Source organism: Rattus norvegicus, chromosome 3 (assembly GCF_021556685.1).
Source record: "Rattus norvegicus strain SHRSP/BbbUtx chromosome 3, alternate assembly SHRSP_T2T, whole genome shotgun sequence".
Classification (NCBI taxonomy): domain Eukaryota; kingdom Metazoa; phylum Chordata; class Mammalia; order Rodentia; family Muridae; genus Rattus; species Rattus norvegicus.
In genome coordinates, this window is record NC_141536.1 from 168,069,450 (window position 1) to 168,088,214 (window position 18,765).

At 51.0% G+C, this 18,765-nt stretch overlaps 2 protein-coding genes, 1 long non-coding RNA gene and 1 pseudogene across 6 annotated transcripts in view; 3 read left to right on the forward strand and 1 right to left on the reverse strand.

Moving 5' to 3' along the window:
* The window catches only part of Osbpl2 (oxysterol binding protein-like 2), a 45,077-nt gene extending 40,318 nt beyond the window's left edge, over positions 1-4,759 (forward strand). For all 3 annotated transcript variants that reach the window (XM_087651181.1, XM_087651180.1, NM_001013079.1), the window contains 2 exon segments: positions 633-723; positions 3,548-4,759. In XM_087651181.1, coding sequence (XP_087507307.1) covers positions 633-723; positions 3,548-3,650 — 194 coding nt within the window. In that variant the 3' untranslated portion in view covers positions 3,651-4,759.
* Positions 244-14,339, reverse strand: LOC120101831 (uncharacterized; annotated as a pseudogene). The gene is made up of 3 exons (XR_015684883.1): positions 13,532-14,339; positions 8,398-8,494; positions 244-323 (listed from the first exon to the last, which is right to left on the reverse strand). The product of XR_015684883.1 is annotated as an uncharacterized LOC120101831 (transcript).
* On the forward strand, positions 5,253-11,102 carry LOC147995867 (uncharacterized). Its single transcript, XR_015684884.1, has 2 exons — positions 5,253-5,811; positions 9,578-11,102. It is a non-coding gene; the product is annotated as an uncharacterized LOC147995867 (long non-coding RNA).
* Adrm1 (ADRM1 26S proteasome ubiquitin receptor) lies at positions 13,976-18,738 on the forward strand. Its single transcript, NM_031708.1, is given in 10 exon segments — positions 13,976-14,042; positions 14,384-14,597; positions 15,215-15,331; positions 16,414-16,537; positions 16,818-16,904; positions 17,336-17,417; positions 17,607-17,839; positions 18,042-18,199; positions 18,305-18,407; positions 18,494-18,738. Coding segments are annotated over 9 exon segments (1,224 nt in total). The 5' UTR covers positions 13,976-14,042; position 14,384; the 3' UTR covers positions 18,601-18,738.
* Positions 18,739-18,765: the final 27 nt, after the last annotated feature.

Genomic DNA, 18,765 nt, shown 5'->3' on the forward strand with positions numbered 1-18,765 from the left:
TTTCAAAAGCTGGGTGTGTAGCTCAGAGGTAGTGTTTGCATTTCGGGACTAACTTCCATCAGAAGTTATGAGCAGTCACTGCACCAAGTGAGCGCTGTGCTCGGGTTTTCAGTGTGGTTGCTTGCTCCTTGCTTACTAAGCTACATCAAAAACCAGCAGAGCTCCCTGTTAGGGAGGCCTGTGGAAAGAAAAGTGTGCTCAGCGGGAGGAAGAAAGACCTGAATGTCTTGAGTCCACTCTCACCTGATCCATGCCGGGCAGGTGGTGCTCCTCCCTCCAAATTCACCCTCTCTCCTTCATCAGAAGCCACAGTTCAGTTCATCCTGCAAGTTCAGCAGATATGGGATTCATATACCTTGGGGTTCTTGCTATTAAACTGCCCAGCACATCACAGAACACACTTGGAGGAATGCTATGGTCTACTGGGATGTCTCCCATCTGCTTGTCTTGGAGAAGGGGCCCTGACACATCTGGCAGAAAGAACTCACCCTTAACAGGTGGCTGACTGGAGCCAGAGTTCATTCCCCACACTTTCTCATCAAAGTGGGACAAGTCATCTAGGGTCAGGATGTGGGTCTGGCGTCTCTGACAAGCTGGAAGTTTCAAATGCTTGCTTACTTGCTTGGACCTAGATCTGGCCAGTCAGGAGAAGGAGCGACTAGAGGAAAAGCAGCGAGAGGCCAGAAAAGAACGTGCCAAAGAGGAAGCAGAGTGGCGGACCAGGTGAGTCGGAACAGTGAGCCTCCACACACCTGGGCAGTGAAGAGGCCACACCACGTCACAGGCAGTACTGTTTAACTCTGTCCTCCCTGCTTAGCTAGCCCCTGTGGGCATAAAGATCCCTACCCCACCACTGCTACCTAGTGCTGTGACTCAACTCTGTATTGAAGGCCAGAGTGTCTGATTAGCATATATGCTGCTTAAAACCATTTACAGGGAGTTGCCTAAGACATGTCACCTGGGGGTGCCCAGGCTTTCTGTTCTACTTCACAGTCTATTTGTCCCAAAATGGCTTTTCAAATATGACCAGGTTAGGGTTGGGGATTTGGCTCAGAGGTAGAGCGCTTGCCTAGCAACCGCAAGGCCCTGGGTTCGGTCCCCAGCTCCGAAAAAAAGAAAGAAAAAAAAAATATGGCCAGGTTAAAGAAAAAATGTAGCCTGAGTCTAACTGTTCATTTAAAAATTGGTGAGAGTTTCGTGGTTCCCACATTTATCCGCTGTGGTAAGGTGATGCGTATACACACAGCACCTACCCCGTGCAGTGTGGTGCCAGGCTGAAGCCCAGGTCCTGCTGCTTGCCCACTGTGGCATCAGGAAAACCTCTATTGTGGGTGTGAAGATGTAGCCCTAAAGTGGGCCCTCTGCTGATATGGGGCCATATGGAGGGTGTGTTGTGACTCGGGCCTACACCAGCCGCCAGGAACTTTAGCCTTACTTCTGACTCGGGTTTCTTACACTGGTTGTGTTTTCCTCAGTAGTCAAACTAAGCATCAGCAAGACACACACCTGTATGAGTGCACACAGCATCTCTAGTCTATGTGTAAGTGCACACAGCATCTTTAGTCTGTGTATGAGTGCACACAGCATCTTCAGTCTTGTGTAAAAATGTCTGTATGTTTGAAACAGTTCAATTATCAGGTTGGTGGTTGTTTTTTTGACGGGGTTGTGTTTTTCAAGACAGGGTTTCTCTGTGTAGCCCTGACTGTCCTGGAACTCAGTCTGTAGACCAGGCTGGCCTCAAACTCAAGAGATCCACCTTCCTCTGCCTCCCAGGTGCTGGGATGGAAGGCTGGTTGGGTTTTTTTGTTGCCTTTTATTTTTAAGATGAGTTACACTGTTGTCCATTCTTGAATTCAAGCACCTCCCAGTCCCAGGCCCTAGAGTACCTGAGAGAATGGGTGTGTGTGTGTGTGTGTGTGTGTGTGTGTGTGTGTGTGTGTGTGTGTGTGTGTGTGTGTGTGTGTGTGTGTGTGAGAGAGAGAGAGAGAGAGAGAGAGAGAGAGAGAGAGAGAGAGAGAGAGAGTGTCACTGTGCATGCTAGGCTCCATTTACTGTGCTATTTATATCTAGGTCATATTAGTAACCAAGTAACCATCTCTAGAGTACCTGAGAGAATGGGTGTGTGTGTGTGTGTGTGTGTGTGTGTGTGTGTGTGTGTGTGAGTCACTGTGCATGCTAGGCTCCATTTACTGTGCTATTTATATCTAGGTCATATTAGTAACCAAGTAACCATCTCTAATGACATTGGGCTGGGTTTTTGTTTGTTTGGGTTTGTTGTTGTTTGTTTTATGTTTTTGGAATCAGGGTTTCTCTATGTAGCCATGGCTGGCCACTCTGTAGCCCAGGCTGCCCACAAACTTAGCCTTTATATAACCCCCACCCCTCCACCCCCACCCCATAGGGATTATAGGCCTGTGTGTCACTACTGTCCAGCAGGTCTGGGGTTTTGAAATAAGTTTTTCTCCACCACCCTCTCTGCGCCTTCCCTCTTGTGCTGTGATATGGAACCTGCTATGTGTGGCAGACACTTTATCAGTGTGCCATTGTGCCATTCTCTGGGGCAGTTGTTAATGCATGTGCTTTTGATGTAATACAGTGCTTTGAATGTGCATGTCTTTATTCTAGAGAAACACTGGAAAATAATCTTCTTGCATTGGTCTTTTAAACAATTAAAAAACATAAGCCAGATATAGTGGCCTACATCTCTAATTCTAGCATTTTGGAAACTGAGACAAGAGAATCTGAATTTGAGGCCAGCCAGGGTTTCAGGCAAGCCTGAACTATAAAATGAGACACTGTTTCAAGAACTAAGTAATTAAAAATAGATAATCCGTCCCCAGCTCCAAAAAAAAAAAAAAAAAAAAAAAAAAAAGAACAAAAAAAATAGATAATCCATGCTGGGCAGTGGTGGCACATGCATTTAATCCCAGCACTCAGGAAGCACAGACAGATGGATCTCTGAGTTTGAGACTAGCCTGGTCTACTGAGCTAGCTCCAGGACAGCTGGGACTACACAGAGAAACCCTGCCTCAGAAAAAAAAAAAAACAAAAAAAACAAGCAAACAAACAAACATCAAAAAGATGATCCATTGTAAAAATGACAGTTTTTTCATGAAAGATAATTATTGCTCCTTTTTTTCCCTTTGTGGTTCTGGGATGAAACTCGGGGCTTTGTACCTGCCAGGCACACTACCTGACCACTGAGCTATAAAACTAGCCATCACTCTTTTGGGAGTGCGCACATGTGCTTCCTGTGCACCCTGATGGCCTTAGCTGCTTCTGTTTGGTATTGTGCAGCTGCAAGAGTGCAGCCTGAACCCAGTGAGGTTCGACATCATGGGGACTCTCTCCTCTGAAAGTTGTCCTGAGGATTGAGTTTGTTGGGAAATAGTAAAGTTAGGTGTGTGAGTGAACCTGGCCACAGGGAAGTTGGTCAGTCACTGTTGTGATGGTGTTCCGCGATGCATTTCTGCAGTGGTACACTGCTGTGAGAAGGCTGACTTAGATGGATCCTGCCGTCTGCTCACCACCTCCCTTGCATTTGCAGGTGGTTCTCTCCAGGCAATAACCCCTACACAGGAGCTCCTGACTGGCTGTATGCCGGCCATTACTTTGAACGTAATTTCTCAGACTGCCCAGACATCTACTAAGTAAGGCCTGTGAGCCTAGAAGGAGGCCTGTAAGGTTGGAATCCTCAAGTAGCATCTGAGCTTTATGGTGGCAGACACCAGCTTTTGCAGCCACAATTGTGGAGGTAGCCTCGGACATGATGGAGGACCTCAGTGAGCCTCTGGTTGCCCCGCGCTTCACTATGTTGCAGCCCCTTCATGAAGCTCCAGTTGGGCCTTCACATTCACTGAGACCTCAGAACTCCACAATCCTCTCACAGGTAACAGAGTACACAAGGCCAGCTGAGCTGGCAGCACACTCTGTTACAAAATGTGTAAGGAAGGAAGAACCAGCAGGGCCTGTGTGTTCCACTCAAGGCTGTGGCGTGAGTTCTGGAAGAGTTTCAAACCCAGACCCAAGGAGGGGAACAAAAGTATCCTGTGGCCAGGGTCCCCTTTGTTGTGGAAAGCAACATGGAATGAAGTGACAAGCCTCCAGATTCTGTATTTTCTACCAATCTTGAAAAAGGTAAAGATTACTTTAGAAAATATTTAAATTGAAACTACTTGAATGATCTGCTAAAGTGCAGCAAACACATAATCACCACTGTGTACTGTCCAAACAAAGTGTCCCTGTGCCAAGCCAGAGTGGCAGGAACACTGACTTAGATGAAGAACGCCCTGGGCTACTCCTGCCTTGGAGGCCCTGCCTCTAGCCACAGCACTTCATAGCTTCACCGTCACTGTGGACCACGCCTGTTTCTAAGGTCATTTCTTCACTCACCTCGCCTGTGTGCCCTCCCTCTCCCCCAAAGTCTTGTGTTTGGTTCCCCACTGTGCATGTTTCAGTCCAGGCAAGTTACATTTGGTTGTGTGCAATGGAAGGTCAGAAGCAAGATCTACTTACCTGGTGTCATTAAAATTGTTTTAATACAAGTAGGGTGTGTTCACCTCTGCATTCCTGTCACATGATGGACTTTATGTAAAAATGGTGACACCAAGGCTCACAGTGGAGCTCTTTGCATCAAAGATAATCTACTGTGTACACATATCTGTGCATTCATACAGTGTGCCCTTGTAAATGAGAAGGTATGATTACTATGTCCAGGCTTCCAAACAGCCTCTGTCATTAAAACACTTTGAAAAGCCAACATGGGTTGAAGGTTGATTTTATAGCTGTGGAAACTAAAAATAGGTATTTCTGTGGCAGCCGGGGGACCTCCCAGGACTAGCATCTCTGCTCTGTCTACTAAGACCCCTTAACAAAGCTTCTGATGGCTGTGAGATACATTTGAAGGTTTATGGCTTTGTCATCTTTCTTTCCAAGAGGAGATTGTGAAGTGTCTGAGAGAACAGGGTAACCTGCGTGCATTGGAGGGGGACATTTGCATTTCCAGACCCTGGCAACCCTCACACTGCTCATTCCCCCAAATTGAAGGGCCTGAGGAACACTTAAAATGACTGTTTCAGAAGCCTGCAGCCCTCTCACCAGTGATTCTGACTGCCTGAAATAACAAGCCAGTGGATTCGTATCTCCATGTCATCTCCTAAGGCAAGGCTCTGGGTGTTTTAGGGTCCATCACCATGTACACAGCCCCCAACCCAGGTCCTGTGTGCATTTACCTAAACCAGAAGTATATAGAGGAAAGGGCGAAAGGACAGCTGTGCTAGGTGATTTAACAGTGAAGGGTTTCTCACGGCAGTCTCTGCCTGTACCAACACATGAAGAAGTTGCCACTCTGACTCCTCGCATTGGACAATTCCAGAAAGCTTCCATAATGAGCTTTCCCACGGACGATACACACTGAAAGACAGCAGTGGCATGTGAGCACAGCCTTGCATTGGGGCCTTGGTGCTTACAGAGTAGACCTGGCCCTTGAGAATCCTCATGGGAGGAAAAGAGCAACAGCCTTTCCCACATGTAATATTCTCAAGTCAGGTTCAGTGATGCACCTATGATCCCAACATTTGAGTTTAAAAGCAGGATGACCAGTAGTTTAAAGTCATCCTTGGCTACAAAATGAGCTGACTAGCCTAGGGTGTATGAGACCACGTCTCAAAAAACAAAAAAAGAACTTGAGCCATCAGAGACCTCATTTCCTTCAGCTCCCCTCGTTTTGTTTCTATTCTAGTTGAAGTTAGAATTGAGTCACATTTCTACAATTCCAAGGAACATTACTACGATCTATTAAGAGATTTAAAGGTAAGAAGATAAACATTGGTAGTGTTTTATGTAAAATGTATCCTTTAAAATGGTTTGTGACTGGTTGTATCTCATTACTCTGGTGGTTCTCTGGGGTCACCAGCATCCACATCCTCCTGCTAGGGCTTGGCTAGAGGTAGGCCTGGCCCTGATGTACATCATGAACCTGCCTCTTCAAAATCCAGTTCTTCAATCCTGCAAAATAAACCTGGGGAATCCTTTGGCTGAGAACCTGCAATGCTCTGGGAGCCCAGTGCTCTAAGGAGGAGCGATGACACCCACAAGCACATGCACGGGTGTCAGTGTGCTTTCAGGCTGGTTCCAGTGGAACAGCTCCCTCCCACTGCCACTCACAGCTTTCAGGCCTCCCGGAGCTTACAGTGATTACTGTGTCTGTCAAAGGGTCAGTGCCACACTTCCAAGTCTGCTGTAGGCTTAGCTCCTAGGAGGACGTCACACAGCTCCAGTGGCCCTGAGACCTTCGTGCTGGGTTGGACCAGCCATCTGGAGAGCCATACTCATGCATAGAGGATATGCCCTGTACTCCCTGCGTGCTCATAGTTGAAGCCTGGTAGCCTTTTCTGTCAGTCAGTGAACCGGCAGCCCCTTGAAGGAAGGTTCCTACCAGACTGCTTCTACAGAAAGGTTCCTACCAGACTGCTTCCACACAAAGTTTTCCCTCTAAAAGGGAGTTACAAGTTTTATGCCTTCTTACCATCTCAGCAGACTAAATGTGGAGACACCTCTCAACAAGTAGTGGGCACATGGCATCCCAGGTCCTTGGGGTATGAGGCAAGGTTTGTAAGTAACAAGGCATCCCTGATCTGCTCAGCTAGTTAGATTCTAGGCTCACAGCAAAAGGGGCTGTCCTGCTTCAAGTTCTTGGACCTGGAAGAGTTGCATAAGACGTCCTCAGAGCCATGATTTCCTCCTGTCTCAGCCTGTAGACTTCCTTATGTCTAAGTACCAAACATGGGGGCCTGCAGCCTGATAAGACAGCTGACCTTGGGTTGGGGATTTAGCTCAGTGGTAGAGCGCTTGCCTAGCAAGCGCAAGGCCCTGGGTTCGGTCCTCAGCTCCAGAAAAAAAAGAAAGAAAGAAAAAGAAAAACAGCTGACCTTGCCAGGCAGTGGTGGGACACACATTTAATCCAGCATCTGGGAGGCAGATGGATCTCTGCCTGGTCTACAGTGTGAGCTTCAGCCAAGACTACAGAGAAACTTAAAACAAACAAAACCCACAAAGCCAGCTGACCTCAGAACTGGTATCCCTTTGGCTCCTCAGTAGCCCCCATGTGCTTGGTGTGAGAATTTTCTCTGCGGAAGTCAGCCTTTTGCTCTCAGAGTCAGCTGCTCTCGCCAGATGTTGGGGAAAGCACAGCTACAGAGGACAGTGACATTTCCATCCATTCTGGCTTGGTCCCTGACCTCAGGCTGCCCCAACGATTGCATTCCTCTTCATGCCTATGGGTGGCTGCCCCTTTAGCTACACCACCCACTCACACATGGAAATGTCAGGCAAGGAAGTGCACCGGGTACAGGTTTATTTTCGTGACTGCCAATATCACTTATTTAGCAGAATCAATCCTTTCTGGGTTTTGGTTTTGAGGTTTGTGCACAGATCTATGAGTATATAAATGTTAACTTTCAGGCCTGAATGGAGATTCTTTGGACATGGCTTGTGGTTGACATTTGTTTTGCATTGGATAATTTCTCACTGTCTCAGGGCTCTGATTTTTCTGCAAAGAGCTACAGGCAAGTTCTCATACCCTACTGGGGTAGATGTTTGGACTGGGTGTTCCATAGAGCTGGCCTAGCAAAAAATGGGTTATATCTTAAAATGGCTTGTCTTAGTTGGGGGGGGGGGACTCGGGTAGCGTGTCAGGAAGGGGTTCAGACCTTTTGAGTTGTAGTGGCTGTACTTATCCTCTCTCCTGAGGACTAGAGGTTGCTGTTAAGCCATAAAACAGCTGGGCTATGGGCAGCCTGACTGCTTGGGAGGGAGCCCACAAGTTTATCCAGTATCACGGCTCTGTGGATAGAGGGATGACAGATGGCCTTCTAGAGTTCATGTGCTTGCAATGCCCGGCTGTGCAGGGCAGATGGCACCACTGCCACAGGTGCTCAGCCACAGCGTCTGACTGGACACACATCTGCCTCTCACTTCTAGTCTGACCCCAAGGAGTAAGCACCAGAAGGTGGGGCTGCCCAGGGCTCACACCTGCTAGGGCCTCCTCTCGAGAGGTGCAACCTATGAAGTTCCAACAAGTTCATACGGTCACATGGCCACTTGCTGCCAAAGCTCACTGCAGAAACCATGTAGGTGCCTATTAGGCTTCCCCAACCCTGACCACCCCCAACTGGCTCTGTCCCCAAGTTTCTTCCCTTACTTTCTGTCTGGCAGTTTTCATTTTTAATAGTTTATTTGAACGTCACCGTGGGCATGTGTGAGCCTGAGGGTGTTTTTTTCCCCCACTAGTAAGCACTGAGGTGTCACCTTTTGTCCATTTACCAGGCTGCTTCAAATTTGTGGCATTTGTGAGGAGAATCCCCCGATATTTGTACACAGGTTTTTCTGCGGACTTACCTTTCTCTCTGTTTTGTGTACAGAGACTAGAGTTCAGCCTTGGGTGTCATTCCCATGAGCTATCCATCTTGTTTCTGAAATTGTCTCTGTCTGGGACCTGAAGTGCATGATTAGGAGAGACTGGCTGGTCAGTGAACTCCAGGAATTCCCTCCCCAGTACTAGATCTTCAAGCACATGGTTTTCTGTGTCTTTTTTATGTGGGTGTTGTAGCTCAAACCCAGGTCCTTGTGGTGTAGACTTTAACAATTAAGCTATCTCCCCAGACCTTCTTTTGGTTTTTTTTCCCCCCTTGTTGTTGGTGGTGGTTTTGTTTATTTGTTTGTTTTGAGTCTCATGGAGCTTGAAACAGCTACCCTCAGGTTCCTCAGGGCTGGGATTACGAGTGTGAGTCACTCACCTAGCCTGTCTGTCTGCTTACATCTCTCTTAAATGCCTAAGAAATACTAGCTGAGTCACATGGCAGTACACTTACCATCATTAAAAACAAACAGAAGCATTGCCACTTCATCAATAAGGAACCGTGGGTGACAAGTGAGACCAGGGTGTGCTCAAGTTATCATAGAGCATTAGGAAACTGCAGCCCGGAACAGGGAGCACCACAGACCCTGTGACACATGCTGAAGGGTAACACAGAGCAGCAGGGCACTGCTGGGGCATGCAGAGGCAGGCAGCGGGGACTGAGACACACCTCTTTCTTATCTCTGAGTTCAAGACCTGTCTGCTGAGTTCCAAGACAGCCAGGGCTACACGGACCCTGTCTATTAAAAGAAGGAAAATTGGGCTGGAGAGATGGCTCAGTGGTTAAGAGCACCCGACTGCCTTCCAGAGGTCCTGAGTTCAATTCCCAGCAACCACATGGTGGCTCACAACCATCTGTAAGGAGATCCAATCCCCTCTTCTGGTGTATCTGAAGACAGCTACAGTGTACTCATATATAATAAATGAACAAATCTTAAAAAAATAAAGTATTAAAAAAAAAAAAAGAAGGAAAATTGACCAGGGCATGCCTGTGGTGCTGCCCACCTGTCGCCCCAGCTTGGAGGGGAAAGCAGTAAGGTCTTGGGTTCAAGACCAGCCTTAATTACTTACACAGTGAGACCTTGTCTCCAAAAACAAAGCCCAAGTAAATACAGCCCTGCCACAAAACTGACAACCAGGCTTTCATATTTATCTACACAGACCTGTGCACACGTCTACAGTAGCTGTGTCCATACGAACCTGCACACGGAGGCTCATAGTAAGTCGCTGGAATCATGACAAGTGAGTAAACAGAGGTGCACCCAGACCATGGAATGTCTGTTAGAAGCAAACGAAATTTCAAGCCATAGGAGGACCTGGGAGGACCAGAGAGATGGCTTAGTGGGTAAAGGCACTACTTGCCCCTTAGCCTTGACCGGAGTTTCACACCCAGGATCCACAAGGCAGAAGAAGAGACTTAACTCCTGAACTTCTGGACATTGTGCTCTGACTTCCACACGTAGGCCTCAGCACAGCCACACCAGTAAACAGTAAAGGGTGGGTAGCGGGAGAGATGGCTCAGTAGGCCATGATTTGGTTCCTAGCACCTCACAAGTACCGAGAACTCTTAATTCCAGGGAATCTGACAGCCTCTTCTGCTTGTTGCAAGGACCAGACTCACACATGGCATGCCTACATACATACTAAAGAAGGTTCCTTTAAATAGGCCACGGTGCACTAGTACAACATGGTGTTTTGGAAACAGTGAAAGAAGGGCTTGGGGTGCAGGTGAACCATGACCTTTGTCAGTAGACGGACCATGCCAGGCACGGTGGTCTAAGTGTGGTGTACTTACTACCCAGAAGCATTCGGGAAGCTTATGCAGGAAGATGAAGATTTGGAGGCCATTCTGGGGTGTGTAGTAAGACTGTCTCAAACAGTGCATGTGAACTGTACAGTGTTAGTGGGGTTTAACTGTACCCATGTACAACTCAACACTCTGTGATGACGTTGTGAGGCAGGACCCGTCAGAGGTGAGGAGGCCTTGGGGACGCCTCCCTCACGCACGATGGGCCCTTATGAAAGCCCTTATGTGTCCTGCCACATCCCCTGCTTGCCCGACCTCTTTCACTATTGTAAGACCTTTGTTCCCACTGAGACATAGCCCTACTAGACACTGAAACTGCCCTGCTTTGACCTTGGTTTTCTGGTGGAAACCGATTCGTGTTCATTTAGAGGTACAGAATAGCACCCGCTGAGTGAACTGCGTGTACACTGTGGACTTCTGAGATCATGAACTTTGGAAGAAACTTTACTGGTTCTAATAGACCCACCCGGAAGGTACAGCCCAGGAGGCAGGGGGCAGGGGAGCATGAGCTGTCTGTACTTTGTGCTCAGTTCTCTTGCGAACCTAAAATTATTCTGAAGAATTGTCTATTAATAAGACAAACGGAGAGAGAGCCACACCTGCCGAAGTCAGCTCCCCAGTGGCTTAGCCACTTTGCATTTCTGGTACTAGAGACCCCCAGCCCTGCTGTCACTGCTTTTTCTGTGGACCTGTTCTCAAAGGCGACTGTGTCATCTGTTTCCTTGTAAATGAACATCTCCTCAGATGCCTTTGCCCTCTGGAAAAACACACTCTTCCTCCCTGGGTGAAAGTGCACAGCCACACCAGTGCCTCTGAGCTTCCATGCTCAGGGCCGTGAGCCAGGATCTCCCCCAACATTAAAGGTCAGATGTCACAGGGTTTGTTGTGTGCAGTGGGGCTTTCATTGTTTGTGTTTACAACTGCTGGGGACCACTCAGCTACCGGGTCTCATCTCCAGCTCAGGGCTGTTCTTTTCTACGTGACTGCTTGAATTGACTTCCCTGTGGAAACTGAAGACTACACAGAAAGCATCCACAGGGTAGTCCACACAGGTCAGGAGCCAAGGTGACCACTGCAGCCTACCCAGTGTTTCCCTCCGTCTCCTCTGGGACCTTCACATGGGTTCTACTACAGGCTTGCACAATTCCAAGGATTGTGTTTGTGAACTGCAGTGACTGTGGGGACCAGAGTCTTTGCCCTCAGACGGAGTGGGTACAAACACAGTCTCAGCACCCAGCCAGGCTAGTGTGCTTTCCACTACAGAATGCTTACTAATGGAAGGGATGGGAGGTACCATTCCCACTGGCTCTGTGTGCAAAACTGCACGCTTTCCTGGCTCATGAGAACACATTGGCTCCAAGTCCCCCAACATTCATGACCTGGAAGAAGCCCAAGTCTCCTGGCTTTGAAATGTGGGTTCCTCGTCACCTCCAGTGGCAACTTTGATGGCTTTGCTGGGGGTCACTTGCCAGAGAAGCCAGATTCTCTTCTTTTTCCCTTTGGCTGTTTCATGACCAACTGGGCTGCAGTGTGAGCACCTGACACCAAGCTCACCAAGCCTGTGCTGACTGAATTCCACCATGGCCCTCTGGAAACTAAGATTCTTAGAAATGAGGAAGGTTGCCTTATGGTGTACAGCACCACACAGAAAAGAATTGTCAGTTGCAAAGTAGTCTTGTTTGTGTGGGCTTTAAACAACCCAAGCTGCTCTTCCAGAGGACCTAGGAAGGTTCCCAGCACCCACGTGGTAGCTTACAACTGTCTGTAACCGCAGTTCTTAAGGATCCCAGATAACCCTCTTCTGGGCTTTGCAGGCACCAGCATGTGACTCGTCTACATGTACACTCGGGCAGAACACCCATACACATACTACGATAAAGACCAATTACAGAATCGAGCTGGAAATGTGACTTGGTGGTGAAGCATTTAACCAGGAATGCACAGGCTGGGCTGGATACCTAGCATGGCAACAAACAAAAATAAACTTTCCGTTTCTGAACATAACATTTTAGTGAAATGACAGTTCTATTTTCCAAGCTGCTTCCCAATCAATTAGATCTTAAATGATTTAAAACATTTTATGTGTGTTTTGCCTGCGTACGTATCCGTGTGACCGTGGTGCCCACAGAGGCCAGAAGAGGGCATTTGATCCCCTGGAACTGGAGTTAGAGATGTGCGCTGTCATATGGGCGCTGGAAATCAGACCTGGGGGCCTCTGGAAGAGCTGCCAGTGCTTTTAACCACAGAAGCATCCCCTAGCCCCAGTGAAATCTTTTAGATTGGTTTTGAACACTTGGTAGCTCTCCTACCTCAGCCTTTTGAGGGCTGGGATTACCAGGCGTGAGCTTCCACACCTAACCAAACTCAAAGGTTTTTGTAGTATAAAGCTGGAAACTGGGCCAGTGAGATGACTCAACAGGTAAGACTGCTTGCCAGGCGAGCCTGGCAACCCAAGTTTGCTCCAGGAGCCCATAGTGGAAAGAACCAAGTTACAGAGTGTTGTGTTTAGACCGCCACACGGGAGACACACACACACTTTAAAAAGGAAACTACACAGGGCAGAGTCCAACTGAAAGATGACAGACAGGTGCAAGCATTTGGAGCTTCCTGCATCAGAATTCCTGACAGGAATTAAAATGAGTGAGCCATGGTGGCAACAGACCTGCATCTTAGAGGGGGGCCTCCCTCCAGCTTAGGCTGGCCTGGAACAGGTTTGCGTTGGCGTCAAGCAGTAGTTAAGTGGAAAAAACTACTTTGCACCTTTGTTTCAGAAAAAGGCCGCACACGTTTCACACATACACAGATGGTAAATTGTGAAGCATGCCAAAGGAAACTAGAGATTCAGCACTGTTTAGTCCTGGAGAGAGGTGGAGGATGGGCCTGGGACCTACCAAGCTGGACTGCTGCTCACTTCCTCAAAGCTGTCATAGAGGAAGCGAAGAAATGGAAGTGGTGTGTAAAAGAAAATGTGAGGACTCTTGGGCTTTACATTCTGCAAGCACCTCTGCCCTAAAGGAAGGCGGCTGCACTCCACCCGGATAGCTACAAGCAGCCCCTAGACCCCATCCATGGTGCTTTGTGAACCTGCTCTTACTGTGCCAAGCAACCCCATGCTACCTGCTCCACTCCACCCCCCAACAAACCCCCCATCCATCCCGAGCAGCCGCTTGTACTTTGCTATAATGTGTGTCAAATTAGCACAAGATGTCATGAAGCTGACACTTTCCTCGTTCAGGTGTCAAGAGACTACCTCCTACCTTTTAAACCATGTGACTGTTTTATGTCTTAGGCCCTGACATCTCGCTCACCCAATAATGCAAACCAGACAGGTTGTCTTCCTGCGGTGTGGAGAGAGATGGGTCCATTCAGAACCGGGTGGATAAGACAGCACCGTCCCGGGTGCATGTCAGCCCCACTGGCACGTTTGTGTACAGCCCAGTGCCCACTGCCCTCATCTCGACCTCTGCAGCGCCGCCCCGCGGAGATCCTTCTGCCTGTCGAGGCGGCTAGGACGCTGTTCCGGGCGCCGCCGCCAGGGGCCGCCGCCGCTCCCCTATGACACAGCAACAATAGGGGCCGCTCTGGCCCGCGCTTCCGCCGGAAACAGGCCGCCGGCGCGGAGGCGTGCCGGATGCGACGGACGGCTGCCAGGGCCAATCGGAACCTGGTCGGGGCCGGCCGCGCGGCTGACGGAACTCAATCGGCGGCGAGAGCGGCGGCGGGGCGGGCCGAGCACGGGCTTCCGGCGAGGCCCGGCAGGCGCCGAGGAGGAAGAGCGAGCCCGGACGGTGCCCCTAGGCCGAGTGTGAGCGCGGCCAGGTAGGGGCCCGGTGGCGGCAGCGGCGGCATAGGGGCACGCGGCTCCAGGCTGGGCCGAGCGGCGGGAGGACGGGACGCGGCAGCACGCGGGACCGAGTCAGTCCGGGCCGGCCGCCGGTGCCCCAGACGCACCGGGGCCGGGCGCAGCGAGGCTCCGCACGGGCGGGCAGTGACGTCGCGGGAGCGGGGGGTCCGCGGGGCTGCGCTCCGTCCTGCGCACACCAGCTGGCTTTGCGCAGCCCGGCGCGCTCCCGCTCCCGGGCAGCCGCGGGCTGACCAAGCGTATGGGTGGGACATTGCGCACGCGACGCCACACGACGGGCCTCGCTCTGTTTTTTCAGGATGACGACTTCAGGCGCTCTGTTCCCGAGCCTGGTTCCCGGCTCTCGGGGATCCTCTACCAAGTATTTGGTGGAGTTCCGGGCAGGAAAAATGTCATTAAAAGGAACTACGGTCACCCCAGATAAACGGAAAGGGCTCGTGTACATCCAGCAGACCGACGATTCCCTTATTCACTTCTGTTGGAAAGACAGGACCTCTGGGACCGTGGAGGATGTGAGTGCCTGTAGCCAGACCAGGCCATTGGGGCAAGAGCTGGGAATATGGCTTCGCCTTCAGTGGATTGGTGTAAGGGTCGCAAGGTTGGCAAAGCGCTCCAGTCACTGTGAAGCCATGCACCCCGTAGTGACCATGGTTTTTAAGGTTTTAGCAGAGACAGCCTGCTGGCAGGGTGACAGAGCCATTTGGTGACATCGTCCTCAGCCCTGGCTTTAAACCTCCAGTCTTGTGGAGGAGTGTGCAGATATGACCCTCGCCACAGCTTTGGGTAGTTTAGCGCTCTGAAGAGGCTGCTTTCCTTGGGGCTCTTTGTCTCTCAGAATACAATGTTCTTTGTTACACTTAGCAGCCAGACCGAGTTGGTTGACTTTTACTTCTTGGAGCACAGTTCCAGAATGTTTCTGTTAAATCATCTGGTCCTTAGAGAACACTTTCTATCCCACCACTCTGGGCCCTCTTCTGTCTTCACTGTGGTTTGAGACTTCTCAACTCCACCCTGCTACTGGGTCCTGCAAATTTTCAGGGGACCTAAACCTTGGTGGTGCATTACTTGAATGCATGTGTGTATGCCTGTCTGTCGTCTGTCTGTCTGACTGTCCTCCTTGTGTCGCCAGGACTTGATTATCTTTCCTGATGACTGTGAGTTCAAGCGGGTGCCTCAGTGCCCCAGTGGGAGGGTCTACGTGCTCAAGTTTAAGGCAGGGTCCAAGCGGCTGTTCTTCTGGATGCAGGTAAGAGAGTGGTCTTCTCTGTCTTCTCTTGTGACACACTTGAGGTGCTGACCTGGAGGGCCTGCTCTAGCTGAGTTCCCACCTCAGTCCCAGAGCCCTGCCCATGGACTCACCCACAGGCACCCAGCCTCAGGGCTTCAGGTCTCCATTGCTCCCTGGCCAGAGGTGCCGCCTTCCGTTCTCTCAGCTGTTAAGTTTTCCCACCCACTCCCCTTAAGCTTTCCTGTGCAGTGTGTCGAGAGGCCCTTCAGTGTCGTGGCGCCTGCATCTCGCCTACATCTGTAGTGTCCCTCAAATGCAGACTCCACATTCTGCCACCTGTTGGAGGCCATTGGCATATTTGTGTTTCTTATGCTGTTAATGTGGTTCTGCTGTGGTATGGGACATGGGCTCTCTCTTGGGTGTATGGGTCCAGTCTAGAGTCAGGGCTAGACTTGGGGTATGTTCAAGGGTAGGGCACATGGCCGTTACCACTGTCATCCTGTGAAAAGGGGCAGCAGCCATGTATCTGCAAAGTGCCAGGAGGGGAGGGGCTTCCTCTCAGCCTGGGTCTGGTCACCTGAGCACAAGGATCCAGAACAGAGAGGACGGGGTGCGGCCATGTTGCAGAGGTCTTTAGTTGGAAACTTAAGGTGGCAGTCCTCACTGCAGAGGCTTTCTCCACAGTTCTGAACATTGTTAACAGACCCCCACACAGCTACTCTTTAATTTTCCTTTCTTAGAAATGCCTTTCTTGCCCCTTTGCTGCACAGTATTCTTTTCTGAAGTTTTGGGGCCAGTGGTTGCCTGGGCAGTGGAGGACACATTACCCCCACAGCCCAGGAAGAGCCATACTCCGAAGGCACTGAGGCTTGGCACTGTGATCACTGGCTTTGGGGCCTGCTCACTGTTGCCATTGCTGTCATTAGAGCTGGGAGGCTGGGAGGTCCGGTGCTGTCACATTTGCAGGTTACTGCCTCTCCAGTCACTGTGTGGGCTGAATCAGGATAGTTGGCCGTGTGGGTGCAGGGAAGCCAGCAGGCGAGAGCCAGCTCCCTGTGCAGACTGCTCAGCCTTGGCTCTTTGCGTATTCTCTCTGCCAGGAGCCCAAGACTGACCAAGATGAGGAGCATTGCCGGAAAGTGAACGAGTGTCTGAACAACCCCCCCATGCCTGGGACACTGGGAGCGAGTGGGAGTAGTGGCCACGAGCTTTCAGCACTGGGCGGTAATTATCACCTGACCTGTGTGGGACAGTGTTCTTCAGTGACCGGGAACATTGTGAGGTGGAGCCTTGCTTAATGAGTCCTGGTTCTTTCTTTCCTCCCATCCACACAGAGCTCACCTGCTCCCTGCCACCTCCTTCCAGAGGCCACTGTATCCTGAGTGGCTCTGGGGTGGGGCCAAGGCCAGGCTTCTGCCATAGTCAACAATGTGTGATGCTCATGGGGTCTAGGTCTGGCCACGGCCACCACAGCAGGCCCATGTCTGGTCCCTGTGTTCACCAGGTGAGGGTGGCCTGCAGAGTCTGTTGGGGAACATGAGTCACAGCCAGCTTATGCAGCTCATCGGACCAGCCGGCCTCGGAGGACTGGGTAATACCCTGCTGTCCTGTCCCTGCAGGGCTCCTCTTACTAGGGTCCCAGCCATGTTTGTGTGTGTTTGTGCCACTCCTTTGGAAGATGCTTGTCTGCTAGTTGGGCGGAGAGACCTGGTCTAGTGTGTGTCTCTGAAGGTCACCTGAGGTCCAGCACAAATGTTAGAGCTACTTAGAAGGCACTGTTCTGGCCAGGCTGAGGCCTGGAGTAAGAATGCGGGTGGGGTGGAAATGACCTAACTTAGCTTTTAGAGTGCAGGCCAGCATAGTGTGGCCACTTCGGCCTCCTGTGGCTGCCTAACCCTCCCTGTTTGTTCATCCCTTGGCCTTGTTACTAGAACGTGTAGCTTTTCTTGCTGGAGGACATGGGTTAGTGCCTTCTCAGGTATGCTGGGAGTGTCTCTAGCTCACATTTCTTTACTCCTGTAGGTGGGCTTGGGGCCCTCACTGGGCCAGGCCTGGCCAGCTTGCTGGGGAGCAGTGGGCCTCCAGCCAGCAGCTCCTCATCCAGGTGAGCTTCCCATCCCCCAGCGCCTGCCATGGGCCAGCATGTTCTCCTTTCTGGAGATCCCACTTAGGAGATAGGGTAGAGGGCCCCATTACCCCTCAGCTTGTTAGCAGGGAAGGTGATCCTGGGCCTGAGGAGTAGCCCTGACTCACAGTGGGCGTAGCTGCTCCAGCCCTTGCTCCCTTTCCCCAGCTCCCGGAGCCAGTCGGCAGCCGTCACCCCGTCCTCTACCACCTCTTCCGCTCGCGCCACCCCAGCCCCTTCTGCCCCAGCAGCTGCCTCGGCGACCAGCCCGAGTCCCGCACCCAGCTCGGGTAATGGAACCAGCACAGCAGCCAGCCCGACCCAGCCCATCCAGCTGAGCGACCTCCAGAGCATTCTGGCCACTATGAACGTCCCAGCAGGGCCAGGAGGCAGCCAGCAGGGTGAGAGCTGTGGGTGCTCACAGGGTGGAGGACTGCTGCCCATAAACTGGGTGGCTTTTTGAGATGTGGAGCCTGGGTGTCCATGCCGTCCAGCCACACATGCACACCTCACATCACCCTGCCAGCAGTCTGCTGCTCTGCTCTCAGGGTGCCTGGGCTAGCGCCAGGCCACTGATGGCCACGTTGCTTGTGCCCTACCTAGTGGATCTGGCGAGTGTGCTGACACCAGAGATCATGGCTCCCATCCTTGCCAACGCAGACGTTCAGGAGCGCCTGCTGCCCTACCTGCCCTCTGGGGAGTCTCTGCCCCAGACTGCAGAGGAGATCCAGAACACATTAACCTCGCCCCAGTTCCAGCAGGTGTGTATGGACGGTGTCCACGGTGCTCTCTGCACCTGTGACTTTTAGCATCAGTAGGTCTGGTGCCTCAGGTACCCAGCTCTGCATGTCTGCTCCTTGTTGCAGGCCCTGGGTATGTTCAGTGCGGCCTTGGCCTCAGGACAGCTTGGCCCTCTCATGTGCCAGTTTGGCCTTCCTGCAGAGGCTGTCGAGGCCGCCAACAAAGGTGGTGAGTAATGGTCCCCAGTCCTGGCCAGTGTTTGTGCAGTGCTAGAGGTTGTCAACCTGGGTAGTAATCCTCTGTGGCTGTTTCAGATGTGGAAGCATTTGCCAAAGCCATGCAGAATAATGCCAAATCAGACCCCAAGGAGGGCGACACAAAAGACAAGAAAGACGAAGAGGAAGATATGAGTCTAGATTAAATTATTCGCTGTCCTTCCCCAGTTGGAATTCGTAGTTGTGTGATTCCGTAGTGGTGATTGTGATTTGTTCCTGCCCGCCTCCCCGCCCCACCCCACCCTACCCACCTCACTAATAAAGTCCTCTCTTGTACCCGTCAAGTCTGGTCTTGGCCTGTGTTACTTGGA